The 13,760-nt window shown below is 36.4% G+C and overlaps 1 protein-coding gene across 2 annotated transcripts in view; it reads left to right on the top strand.

The window, feature by feature from the left end:
- The window catches only part of USP9X (ubiquitin specific peptidase 9 X-linked), a 100,898-nt gene that overhangs the window by 25,135 nt on the left and 62,003 nt on the right, over positions 1-13,760 (top strand). For both annotated transcript variants that reach the window (XM_032184070.1, XM_032184061.1), the window contains exons 2-10: positions 953-1,206; positions 3,120-3,265; positions 3,582-3,661; positions 8,540-8,652; positions 9,436-9,654; positions 10,717-10,832; positions 11,081-11,332; positions 11,409-11,547; positions 13,139-13,291. In XM_032184070.1, coding sequence (XP_032039961.1) covers positions 1,111-1,206; positions 3,120-3,265; positions 3,582-3,661; positions 8,540-8,652; positions 9,436-9,654; positions 10,717-10,832; positions 11,081-11,332; positions 11,409-11,547; positions 13,139-13,291 — 1,314 coding nt within the window. In that variant the 5' untranslated portion in view covers positions 953-1,110. The remainder of the gene's footprint in view (positions 1-952; positions 1,207-3,119; positions 3,266-3,581; positions 3,662-8,539; positions 8,653-9,435; positions 9,655-10,716; positions 10,833-11,080; positions 11,333-11,408; positions 11,548-13,138; positions 13,292-13,760) is intronic.

Here is a 13,760-nt window from a genome sequence, read left to right as displayed (position 1 = left end):
TTTTTTTTTTTTTTTTTTTCCCCCAAACGTTGAGTACTCTTGTTGGTTTATGTAGCACTTGGAAGTCTGAGTTGGTCTGGAACATAACATGGTTATGTAGTGCCCTGTGATAGAGTACGTAGTTGTTTGTGTAACTTAGTACTGCTATTTTTGATAAATTATTATAGAGTAAAATAAATAAATAATAAAACTTTTTTTACTTAAATGATAAATAGTGAAGTTTAAATATGTAACAATTATTGAACTGTTGGTATATTGTTATTACAACATCAGTAACTAAATCTGATATCCCCACTTCCATCTAATCACCTAAAATACTTGGTGGGGGTGAGATGAGCTTTGTAGTGGGCTTGAGAAGTCGACAGATCCAGGTTTCCATAGGCACGTGCTGGAGCTGGAACAAGGGAATACAGGTCAGATGCCCAGAATGAATACTGGTGTGCTTACAGAAGGTTGGCTGCAGACTGTGTTAGTCTGAACTGAAGTAGAAACAACCTCCCTTAGCTCCCCTCAGACAGCTGCAGTTGGACACAGTCGGGAAGAGAATATTGGAAAAGCTAACAGATGTGCTGGTTTACGCTTAGTCAGGTCATGAGGTATGCTTCTTTGTGGGCCTAGATCAGCGCCTTGAATCCCATTTGAAAATCTACTGTAGCAGTTTAAGCACCATTGTGTCAGAGTAAACAGCTGCATGTGTTTGGCTGTGTGTCAGTTTCTCGGTGGTGTAACGGTAATTACCAGGATAATTTTTGCTTAGAGTGTTAAAATCATGTTAAATATTTCAACTGTTACCTTTTGATGTCAGTTGCACTCAGTAAAAAGAAATACTAAGTCTAAAATAAAAGATCCTCTATAGCAGTATATACTTTTTTTGCTGTGCTCTTTTCCAGGTGTAGATTACTTTTCTTTTATGTATGTGGCAATGTAGCATATTGTCTTTTCTTTTTTTCAGGTTATGCAATGGTCTCTGCAAGATGGCATGTTCTTGAGTTGGAGCTTTTTAAGGCAAGCATATGCTGGTACTTCAACTTTACTAAGTGGACTATAATTTCTTCTCTCACAACAACTACTTAAGCAGACAAAATTGCAAAGATCTGCCCTGTGTCGAGTATGACAGCCACGACTCGTGGCTCTCCGGTAGGAGGCAATGATAGCCAGGGCCAGGCTCCTGATGGACAGTCCCAGCCTCCCCTCCAGCAGAATCAGGTATGTTACTGACTATCAAGTTATCTAGCAATAAAGGAGTCGTTTCTTTACAGATGGCATTTATGACTTATTTGAACTGTGAGTTTGTATAGTCCTCGAGATGTCTAGTGAAGTTAGCTATTCTTTTTTTCTTTCTGGAAGTACAAAAGGAATTTCAGGGATGGAGGCAGTGCCATTGGCAAATTAGGTACTGTTAGGGAGCATGCAAAAAATGCTGCCTTTTCAGGCAGTGGCGTAGCTTTTTCAAGCATATTTATTTTGAAAAATAAGTGTTCTTGGAATTATATTGGAAGATTGCTTAGAACTGCATTGTTGTTGTGTCTGCCACAGACTGGTAAAGCTACTCTGTGACTTCAGTTCTGCAAAAGCACTTTTGGGGTAAAAGAGCTTATGGGCATAGCTATCTCTTTATTATCAGCTTCATCTAAGTCTGTGTTCATTGCTCTTGACTACCTGAACCCCATAGTGTGTTGTTTGTTGTTTTTTTTTAACGTGATATCCTGCTTTCAAAAGAAAATGAAAAACTTTCAGATACACTACATGATAATGTGATGATGCTTTTCTGTCAGGCAAAAAAAAAAAAAAAAGGAAAAGATGCATTTAAACATTGTGACCAAGCCTGGTTAAAAGAAAAGCCACACTTTTTCATTTAATGCAGTATGAAGGTGATGGTTTTTTAATATCGTAGGATTTAATGTTTGTTATTTCTTGAGAATGAATTGTTCCTTGGTATGTATGTGGTGGGCCAACAGGTAAGCTCCCACCCATTTACTTGCTCTCTCCATCTATGTGGAATGGGAGAGAGGATTGGAAGGAGAAAGTGAAGAAATTTGCAGGTTGTGATGAAGACATTTTTAATAAGTGAAGGGGCGGAGGAGTAGGAAGTGATGCAAAAGCCGTCACACACCACCAGTCAATGGATGCCCAGCTAGTCCCCAGCCTGGTGCTCCCCTGGGGAAAAAACTGCCCTCAGTCTTATTGCCAAACATGACACTAGGGTATGGAATATCTCTTTGGTCAGCTGTCCCAGCTGTGTCCCCTCCCAGCCTCTTGTTCAGCCATAAGCTACCCACTGTGGGGACAGAGTGAGAAATGGAGAAGGCCTTGACACTCTAAGCAGTGTTCAGCAGCATCTAAAACATTGGCGTGTTATCAGTACTGTTGTGGTCACACATCCAAAACCCAGCACCATACGGTCTGCTGTGAAGAAAATTAACTCCATGCCAGCCAAATCCAGTATAATGTGTTTAAAAAAAAAAAAATCTTGAGGTTTTGGTCTTTTTGGTCCTCGTTTGTCTTGGTTTTGGTCTTTTTGGTCCTCGTTTGTCTTCTGATCTTGCTCTTCTGATCTGAACCTTTATTTTCAATTTCAAATTCCAAACAATCCATACTGTTTCTGTACACAAATAAATGTGCATCTACAAAACACACTGTAGTTCGCACAGCCCATCAAAATGGGCTTAACTAATTGTGTGCTTGGAGGTTGGTTAGTAGTCAGCTGCAGTAGTATTCATTTTAAACGTTTTCAGAAAATATTTTCATGATCCTTCTGTGCTGTTGCTGAAGGTTTTCTACCTGAATTATTCATATTTTCTTCAGAAGATATGTAAAAACAGAGCATCCAGGTAGTCTGTTTTCATCTTCTCGATAGGTGACTGAAAGAAAGTCTCAAAAAAAATTCCTCTCTGGGAAAGTACATAAATTCTTAAACCATTAAGATAAAACAATAAACATGCTGTATGCTTTCTATTATTTTTTGTTAATAGATCTAAAATCAAATTATTTTATTACACTGTGTGATAATAGGCATATAGTTCAAGTGATTCTTTGAAATATAATGTGAAGGAAGAAGGCAAAATAAGTGGCACAGGAGTACACGCAGTTCTTAAAAGTATTTTCTACATCAATTTTAGACATCTTCACCTGATTCTTCCAATGAGAACTCCCCAGCTACCCCGCCTGATGAGCAGGGACAAGGAGATGCTCCACCCCAGCTTGAAGATGAGGAGCCTGCATTTCCACACACAGACCTGGCAAAGTTGGATGACATGATCAACAGGTACTTTCATACTCCATGCTTTTTTTTTTTTTTTTTCCAGTGTGTGCAGATTACTTGTGCAACTGTCTTGACAGCAGAAGTAGGATTTGTGCACTTTTGTTTCACTGGATTTCTTGAATTTCCTTATTGTATTGGATTAGAGTTGTAAAGAGAGGCTCAAATTATTATCTTTTTGAAAAGTGGAGTCTTTATCAGGGCTTTTAAAAATGCTTATTTTTACTCTATATTAAAAGTTTTACAAAGGATTGTGGATTCCTGATTTTTAAGAAGAACAATTGAGTTATGTGGATTTGTTTTATTTTGCTTTTGAATATAGGCCTCGATGGGTTGTTCCTGTATTGCCGAAAGGGGAATTAGAAGTTCTTCTAGAAGCTGCTATTGACCTGAGTAAAAAAGGTAAGCTGAAAAAACAATGAATGGATTTGGACCACTCCAAATCTTTGCTTGAGTTCGTTTGAGTTCCTGGTGGAGGCTTAAAAGTTCTTAATTATTACCATTACAGCCCTGATGTGAGTGGCATGCAGAACCCTCATAAAGCAGAAACTTTAATATAAAAAAAAAAAAAAGACATCAATGTAGGTAGAAATTAGGTACTCTATGCAGTATGATTAGCGAGGTTGAAGAAGCTCACAGCAATAAAAATCTTGTCATTCCTGTCCTACCTGTTCTCTGTATTCAGTTAGATATCAGACCTACTGGGTTTGGTCTTCATAACAGATACTAACACTTATAGAATTATTTTTTTTTGTTTCCAAAACCAAGTTGCTCATCTAGCTTTCCAAATATCTTGCTATGCATTTTTGTTCAACTTCGGCATATAGATGCTTTTGAGACTATTAGAGGAAAAGTTAGAGCATCAAACAGCATGACTTAGTGGTAATTCTGCCATACTGCTTGCTGTAGCTAACTTACTTGGAACTAGGATAGTTCCCTGTCAGGATTGAGTATATGTTTGCTAAATTGACAAATTTGACCCATGTTGTGGAAAGTTGTGTTTCTTGAAGGTTGTTCTGGACAATATTTGTAGCTCCAGTGTTTATGTAATACCTCAAGTCAGATAAAAATACTGTTCTCAGCTATCTATACTTACCAGCCAGTTGTGTTTTATATATAGTGACATACAAAGTGCCTGTTCCTTACTGTGACATAGCTAGACCAGGATGACTTCATTTCTATGATGATAAAGGTTATTCTTAGGCAGTTTCAAGAATAAAAAGCTGGCTGTGGTCATTAAATTCTTGGTTATCCTAATGTATTTTCTATGTATTTTTTTGCTTTGGAGCTCTAGAGAAACAAAAGATAGGCTGCACCCAGGTGATCCAAAATAGGTTAATTATACGCTGTTGCTAACACTGATTTATCAGCTGGAGTTGCATTTGGAATTGGCTTTCATTGCATGTAGTGAGATCTGGCAGGAATTTTAAGGAGAGTGTAGAATTTTTTTTTTTACGAGATCACACCTGTTCAGGAACAAAAGAAATGGCAACTTACAGAAAGAAAATGCAGCCTTTACCAGTGCCTTAATTTTTTTTTCTGCTTGTTATTTATGAGAGATGTATGTACTGCCAGCTGTTAGGTCATGAAAACAAAACAAAACAACAACAAAACAAAAAAACATGTCAGCGCAATGCAATGAAGTAATATGAGCAGAATGAGATTCTTGGCTACTCTTAACATCATTGTACTTCACAAAAGCATCATACATGGCTGAAAGTTCCCAGTCATCTGTTTCTTTCCTCTTGAAGCTCTGAAAAACAGTGAAAGTCTAAGCATGTACTTGCTACAGTATGATTTTATTAAATCAGTGTCTAGTTCTGAAAAGTGCTGCTGCATTGCTATTTAATTAATGTTCCTCTTGCCCTCTAAATTCCTTTGTGTGGTCATTCCATGAAAGCTGTTAGAAATAGTTGCTTTTTAACTGTTATAGTGTTAGTTACATTATAGATTTATTTTTTTCCCGTGATACTTGAAGTTGTGCAGTGGCTAAGATGGCACTTACTTCTTTTTAAAACAAGTTTCAGTTCTCAAGGCATATGGTAGGTTGCTCACTTGCTGTAACAGACACTGCTTTTCTAATTCAGAACTTGGCTGATGCTGTCTGTTTCAAGAAGTAATAAAAACGATTTTTATGTAAATTTCTTAACTGGAAAATGTGTTCTGCTACCTCAGTAAGATCAGGAACTGGACATCTTGCTACCTATCTATGGACGTGTTTTTTTTAACCGGAGGTGTTGTATTTCAAGACAAGAACTGAAAGCAGAAATTGAAAATTAACCAACTGTTAAACTGCATACATTTTTATTATGATCTGTAACTCATTAGAGCCCATTGATTTTATTTTGTTTAATCAAGCACCTTTACCTTTTTGTAGTGGTTAGAGTTCCTAAGTAGCTTTTCTTCCTGATGTTGCCAGTGGCCATGGGCATTGGCTTTCTGGAGTGACTCTGGAGTAATTTCTTTCATTGTGACCCTGTCTTTATGGTGATGTTTGCATCCTCTTGAAATTGCTTCAGGAACTAAAATTGAAAGGAACTTAACAGAATTGAAAGTACTTATTAAGAACAAAATTGCATCATTGTTCTGTTCAAGTGCAAGGAGCAAATTTGACAGAGTAGTATGAATCCTGTCTAGACTGTGACTTGCATTATTCCTGGCAAATGCTTGCTTTTATGGAAGATTATCTCTTTATGTGTAGACATCAATGAATTATTCTTCATTAAGCAAGCCATAAGACTATCAAGTGATAGTCTGGAGTTTCTATTTGAAAAACAGCATTGAACAGCCATACTGATGTTTATTTTCACATAATTCTGGAATGCTTACAAAGTGTTTTGAATAATGGGCCTTGCTCCAGAAATAAATGTCATAATGATTTGGATGCTATAAATTTATAAGGGAAAAAATGGTTCTTGTTAGTTTTTTTTATAGGCTAGAATATTCTTCATTCTTTCTTTTAAAATCTCATCGGCTCTCTACTGCTGTCTTTGTTGTGGATTTTGTTATTTGTAATATTTACATTCTGTTTTTAACATGCTGCCAAAACATCTCTGCACAACACACACAAGCAAGGTGCAATGCAATTTAACAATTTGTAGCTTATTGAAACTGAAACGAGATTTCACCACATAACTTAAGCCTTCAATTTCTATCCCAAATCTTTGGCTTTGTTGAATTGCAAAGACTTACAGAGGGTGAAAAAGTAGAGGGGCAGGCCCTAGAACCTATGAAGGGGAAAAAAAAAAAAAAAGAAGGCTTTTTCTAAAGATCATCTTTCTGGATGTCCACTTGCAATTCTGTTGGACCACCCTTGAGTGAACTTAACTAAGTACTTAAATACTTCAGAACATAAATACTTGTGATAATTAAGAGTTCTTCAAGGTGCTAGAATCCGAGTGCCATGTGTAGCCACTGCCTCCATGGGCAAGTGCGTGTTCCTCAGGGCTTATCAGCTCCAGGTCATCTTCTGTTCTGCAGGGCCTGAGCCAGCCCTTGTCAAGCCACTGAAAAGATCCTTTGCTGTACTGCCCAAGGCTTCAGGTTTAGGGGGGACTTTGCAGGCCTAGTGCCATAACAAGGCATGGAGCCAGCTCAGGTTTTGGGGGTTTCCAGCTGTGAAGTTATGAAATCCGGAGTCCTAGAGAGGAGCTGTTTGATTCTGCTTGGGGCTTTGGTGCTCCACCTTTTCCTTTTCCAATCCCCCTAATTGCAGCTTGCATTTACTGTATGTTGCACATCGCCTTTTTAATTCATGTTTACTTTTTTTCTCATTGCACAACCCTTCTCTGAATACACAGCTCAGAGCTGCATGCATGCAATTCTGTCTTGTTTTCTTCCTCATCATTCTCTGCCTTCAGAATTTGGAAAATGAGCGAGAAAGGGCTGCTTGTGGTCTTACCTAAGAGTTACTGATATTGAATCTGATTCAAGCAGTAGATACCAGGTGACTAATAGAACTGCTGCTTCTCTTCTCACTGCCCTTGGATTGCTCTTCCTTCCTCTCCCACCCTGCTGTCTTCCTGTACCTTGCTTTTGTTGATTCTCCTGTCCTTGTAGATACCCAGTCTTGGTTCCTTCCATGAGTAGCGTATATTATTTCAGCAGCACAGAGCATTGTGGAAGAAGGTAGAAGGTCATTTTATATCCAGGAGTTAGTTACACAGGTACCTTTCAAGGTTCTCCAGCTTTCCTTTCTTCCCAAGTTCAGTGAAACACAGAAAGGACAATGCATTTTGAAACATAATCTGTTTTGGTGTTCCTAAACTTCATTTGAAAAGTCTTGCTGACTGAAGCTGTCCCACCATTGTGGGAGGAGGTGGTGCTGGAAGTACTTGAAAGTTTTAGAGATTTTAGTGCAATGTACTGGTATTCAGAGGAACATCAAAATCACTTGAGGGCATGCTTTAATTTATGTTTGAGAACTAAGTTCATTGTTAAATTTGAAAGGAGCATTTCCTCTAGGTCAAGTTGAGTGGGTTTGGATGCCTTCTCTTGTCCTCTTCTTTGTATGTAGGCTGAAGTTGTCATCTTTACGCTCTTGGGGAGTTAACTTAAAGTCCTTTGTTTACTACCAATGTAGAAGTTTGAGGCAGAGTCCATGTTATAATGTGCAGGTGTCAGACTGAGCTAGATGGGAAGCTAATGTGGAATTTTTGATAGTTGGCTACACAGTGTATATCGTGCACCTCTAGTAGTGGTAGAAGAGAGAATGCTGGTGTAGTTCTCAAGGTGTAACAGTGACTTTCCAAAGATTCTTGCTTTACTAGAGCTGCACCCACTGTAAACATAGACTGCCAAGCCTTGTTGTGAGAGTTTGGAAAGGCTTTATGGTGTGTAATAATACCATGGTGGACAGATGTTATGTGATCACTTTTGAAAGGAACCTTTATTGTACTGTTGTTTGCGAGTATGAAGAACTTCAATTTGATAAAAATAAAGAAAATACTGTACTGATTTTTGCTACTATACCTTTAGTTTCACAAGCATGGCAAAAAACTATCATGTTTTTCAAAATAATTGAAAAATAAGCTAGAGGAGTGCAGTTGTTCAGGTGTCTTTACTAGAACATTAATTCACCATTTATTTTGTCCATTCAATCTTACCTAAGTTTGGCTTCATACAAAGTATCTCTTAAAAAATAACTCTGAAACATTGGACACCAAACCTTTGATGTCTAAGTCACTACTTTCAGTATTTAAAAGTTTGTGTAACAACTAATGAAATTACATATGTAATAGTTGTGGCTGGTTTTCTTTTTTTTTCTTTCTTTTAAAATAGGCCTTGATGTCAAAAGTGAAGCATGCCAGCGATTTTTTCGAGATGGGTTAACAATATCTTTCACAAAAATCCTTACTGATGAGGCAGTGAGCGGCTGGAAGTTTGAAATCCATGTAAGTGGTTTTGTTTGTTCTGTTTCTGAAAAACATAATAATTTAAGTGAGAATGGAGACTGCATTTGTGACTGAGGAGACTGAATGTCAGAAATCATCACAACTGGGAAATGGAAATGTTCTCATATACGTGGCTCTTGGGAGGAAAAATCACCCTTGTTGCATCATTATTTCATCTTTATTGCCTCTGGTGTCTTTGGAAGGGAATAAAACACAAGATGATATGGACAGGAACTGAACTTTGAATGTTCAGTATGGCAGTTCTTGTTCGCAAGACTGTCTTTGGTCAGATGTATAGAGAAGAGACCTGCTTATTTTTATGTGCATAGTATGAAAACTTCATTTTATTTTTTTTTTAGTAAAAGCTTTCATCAGTCTTTAAATTCTGAATGTTTGTAGCAGCTACTTGAATGTGAAAAGCTGCCTCTTGGACAGCTGGTCAGGTGCCAAATGAGAAACTGTAAAGATCTTGATAAGCAAATTGAAATCTGTGAGAGGGATGGGTGGAAGAAAGAAAAGTCAGTAGTTCGGTGTTGATTTGTGAGTGTTTCAAATAACCAAAAATATTTGGGTCTTTTTCCCAAATTATCTTTTTAGCTGAAAACAGATATAAGTTTTTTTTTTTTTTTTTTTTTTTTAAACCCTTTATTGGAGGAAGTACAAAGTTGTAAGTACAGCATTGTAAAACTCTTATGCAACTCTGCATGCTAGGTGCAAATGGTTCAGAGTTTATAGTTCATGTTGGAGTAGTCACCTGCCATATTGTTTGTTTTTTCTTAATAGAGATGTATTATTAACAACACCCATCGACTAGTTGAACTCTGTGTGGCCAAGCTGTCCCAGGATTGGTTTCCCCTTCTTGAACTTCTTGCCATGGCCTTAAATCCTCACTGCAAATTCCATCTATACAATGGTACGCGTCCCTCTGAAACAGTTCCTGCAGGAGTACAGCTTGCTGAAGATGAACTTTATGCCCGTCCTCCTGACCCACGATCACCAAAGGTATCAGCTTTTTCAGCCCTGAATATTGAAATGCTTATTTTATTACCTACTGTTACCTAGCTACCCAGTAGCCATAGAGAAGTGTTTGGGAGTAGGGGGGTGTACTTGATTTTTGTATATCAGTAAAATGTTGTGCTGCTTTTCACTCTTCGATCAATCATGATTTAATACATGCTTGCTCTTCTGACTCTTTCAGTCTTTGGTCCACAATGAAACCGAGTTGTGTTTCTGTGGTAAACTGGCACAAGTCTATTGGAATGCTATTCCTACTGTGTTAATGTGATTGCTTGTATTTGCCAGGTGATGGATTTAACTTCTCATTCAATGAGATTTTGTTGGTGACACATCTTAAGGAGGGGATTATGTGATAACATAGGAATTTTCCCTCCCTTTTCTTAGAGTTCCAGAAGATGGGAGCTAGGGATTTTTTTTTTTCCAACTGGCAGTTCAGATCAGTAATTTATTTCAGTTCTCGGGTCTGAATTTTTCAGTATTGTTTGCCCACTGGTATTGGTATAAATTCAGGAGATACATGAATTAAATTTTTGTTGCTTTCTTCTTTTTTTTTTTTTTCTTTTTAGTAGAACTGGTAGCTATTGATATGTGAGAACAGAAGATAAAGAACTCTGTGTCCTTGGACTTCCTTGCATTGCTAGCCTTGTTTGTAAGAATGTTATTTTGTGTTCTTGCTGCATTTTTATGCAGCATTATCACATCCAGGACCAGAAAAGAGTATCAGAATCATCCTGTTTTCTGTAGAAATTTAGCAGCCAAGCCTGAAGTACAGGCATTTAAATTCTTATATATTTGTTAAATTTCCTTGAATATCTAACATACTGTATGTTTGCCACGATAATGGGAAAAATAGAGTTGTCTATTTCTAAGCATTTCCATAAAACTGAATATTTAAACAATATAGGCTCATTCCCTGATAATTGTTACCTTCTAACAGTTTATTCTGTAAATAGTTTTTTAAAGTAATTTTGTTACCGATAGGTACTTAAAAGTACTTCTAGATGGTTATTTGTAAAAGTCAGATAATAACTGATTATTATATTTCAGGGTTGGCTAGTAGATCTTATCAACAAGTTTGGCACATTAAATGGATTTCAGATCTTGCATGATCGCTTCATGAGTGGATCAGCATTGAATGTTCAGATAATTGCAGCTCTCATTAAGTAAGTTTTTTAAAGAGTATGTTACATAGTTCAAGTTTGCCAAATATGTTTAATAGAATAATGAATTAGTACGAAACTGAGTCTTTTGAAGCACTCCCATTGCCACACCTCTTAACTAGTTGCCTTTAACTTTGATGTTTCGCATGCTTGTAAAGAGACTTAAGTTTCTAGAATAAATTGCTCCTTACTATCTTAATATTATACAACTATTGATTATGGCATTTGATGACTTTTTTCTTTGTTTTTAGGCCATTTGGACAATGTTATGAATTTCTAACATTACATACAGTGAAGAAATACTTCCTTCCAATTATAGAAATGGTTCCACAATTTTTAGAAAATTTAACAGATGATGAACTGAAAAAAGAAGCAAAGAATGAAGCCAAAAACGATGCTCTGTCAATGATAATCAAATCTCTAAAGAACTTAGCTTCAAGAGTTCCAGGACAAGAAGAAACTGTAAAAAACTTAGAAATATTTAGGTTAAAAATGATACTTAGGTAAGATGCTACTCCTAATATGATATGATCCCATTAATATTTATTTCACACTTCTTACGTTTAATTTCTCTTACAGGTTGTTACAAATTTCTTCTTTCAATGGTAAAATGAACGCACTAAATGAAGTTAACAAAGTAATAACCAGTGTGTCATATTATACCCATCGGCATGGTAATCCTGAAGAGGAAGAATGGCTCACAGCTGAAAGAATGGCAGTAAGTTCTCCTCTTCATCATAATTCACTGAATAGGTTCTCTTCCTTCTTATCACTTAAACTGTAGAAGGATCCGTATACGATGGATCTTGTACAGTACTTGTTTTCATATGTCATGTTGTAAACAGTAGGTATTGCATCATAGTAATAAGTCATTTTAATATCTTTCTGTGAAAAATGCTGTATTTGTTTCAAAGCTTCTGTTAAGAAATATTTTCAGTGCTGCTAAAAACGTGCTCTAAAAAGGGATCCTCGAATAGCATGTTTTTTATATAGGGTTTAAAAAGGAAAAAAAAATAGATGAAACAGGTGTTATTTATTTGAAACTTCAGTGACACTGTACCTAAAAATTGAACGTTCATTTAAATAAGAGTGTAGTCCACTTTTTATGCTTCGAATTATTTTCTTCTACTCAGAATTCTGAATGATTACACTCCTTTCCACCTTTCAGAAGCTGAAGTGTGTGGAAAAGTAAAATGTTCATCTGTATTCTTTTGTACAGAAAGTTCTAGACATAACATTTTGTGATTTTATTTAACATTCACAAACTTTGGATACTGTTCTATGCTTGAAAGCATATGTGACTAACAAATAACATGAGCATGTATGAAGTTAGAACAGTTTTGCTCTTTTAATCTTTGCAGAAGAACTTATTTTTGTTATTTTTGCACTATTCTGCCTCAGCATTGTAAATAGCTAATGGTTTATAATCTGCAGAAGGACTGCTGGCAGAATGGAATCATTGCTAAATTTGACCTTTTCAAGCAACAGGGAGAAATAGCTCTTTTCTTATGTACTCTTTATAGTTTGGCATCTCAGACAAGACCTCTGTTTTTAAATGAAAGTATCTAGGTTTATATATTTTGCAAGACTAGATTGAACATTTTAAGTCTATAATGAAGGACACTGCATTGGACAGTTTGCTGTGTATGTTTTTCTTTTTTGATGCTCAAAGTGCACACAGCTTTGTTTCAGTTGGAACAAAAAAATAAGTGTATGAAGCTATTTTCAGTCAATGACATCACTGAAAAAAATTGTATCTACTCAAATAGTTTGAATATTTGCCTCTAATTCAATTAGAAGCATTAAAAAAAATGCAAGTGGAAATACATAAATAATCTAAGCTTTTTACACATCAGTCTTTGCTTATGCCCTTCTTGTGTGCTATAGTATAGGGCATAAAAAAGCTAAAAGCGTCTTAAAATGGTTTTGATATTTAATGATTTTGAATCGGAAAAGTTTTGTTCCTTGAATAGAAGACCTAACTATTCTTCCTATTGGCTTTTTGTTTGAATTTGTCTGAACTTTTTTTATGCTTAGAGTTCATGATTTTAATATGCCAGGAAAAAATATCTTCCTTAAGGTATCACAATGTTGGGCACGTTGGATTACTTAAAACACTGATATTTTTAAAAGAGGAAATTAGAGATAAATACCTTCCTCTTGTTCTTAATCTTTCTAGCTTCTCACAATCAGAATATTGTATATAAAAACAATCCTTAACAGTCTGATTTATTATTATTTTTTAATTTGCTTAAATACTGATAGCACTTCAGTAATTTGAGATGGCATTACTTTCTTTTTATATTCAGGAATGGATCCAGCAGAATAATATTTTATCAATTGTGTTGAGAGATAGTCTTCATCAACCTCAGTATGTAGAGAAGTTAGAGAAGATTCTTCGTTTTGTCATCAAAGAGAAAGCCCTCACTTTGCAGGATCTTGACAACATTTGGGCTGCACAGGTAAAGAATTAAGCTGCTAGTCTGCTTCTGAGCAAGAAGGAGCTTATTCTATGTCATGTACTGAGAAGAGGAAGACTTGTGCTTCTTATGATTGGTACCAGACAAAGCTGAAGAAAAATCTGAAATCGAGTGATGGTCTTTTTCAGGATTCTGTATCTGAGAATTATCTTCTCAAATGTGGTCAGTAAAAGAGATCAAGTATCTATGTATACAAAGTCTTAAAGAACAGCATCCTCTGGCAATCTGCTTTTAAGGGCTTAAGGGTCCACAAGAGCTGGTTACTTCTCAAGAACCACCTTATAAAATCACAGGAGCAAGCAATTCTGGTGTATCATAAGTCAAGTAAGCCGGGTGGGAGACCATCTTGGCTGAGTAGGGAACTCCTTTTGGAACTCAAGCAGTGAAAGAAAGCATGTGGTCTCTCTAAGGTCACGCAGGAAGATTACAGAGCTGCAGTTTGCATTTACAG

Source organism: Aythya fuligula, chromosome 1, assembly GCF_009819795.1.
Source record: "Aythya fuligula isolate bAytFul2 chromosome 1, bAytFul2.pri, whole genome shotgun sequence".
NCBI classification, from domain to species: Eukaryota; Metazoa; Chordata; class Aves; order Anseriformes; family Anatidae; genus Aythya; species Aythya fuligula.
The sequence above is the reverse complement of the archived record's forward strand: the minus strand, read 5'-3'. Positions and strand labels throughout refer to the sequence as shown.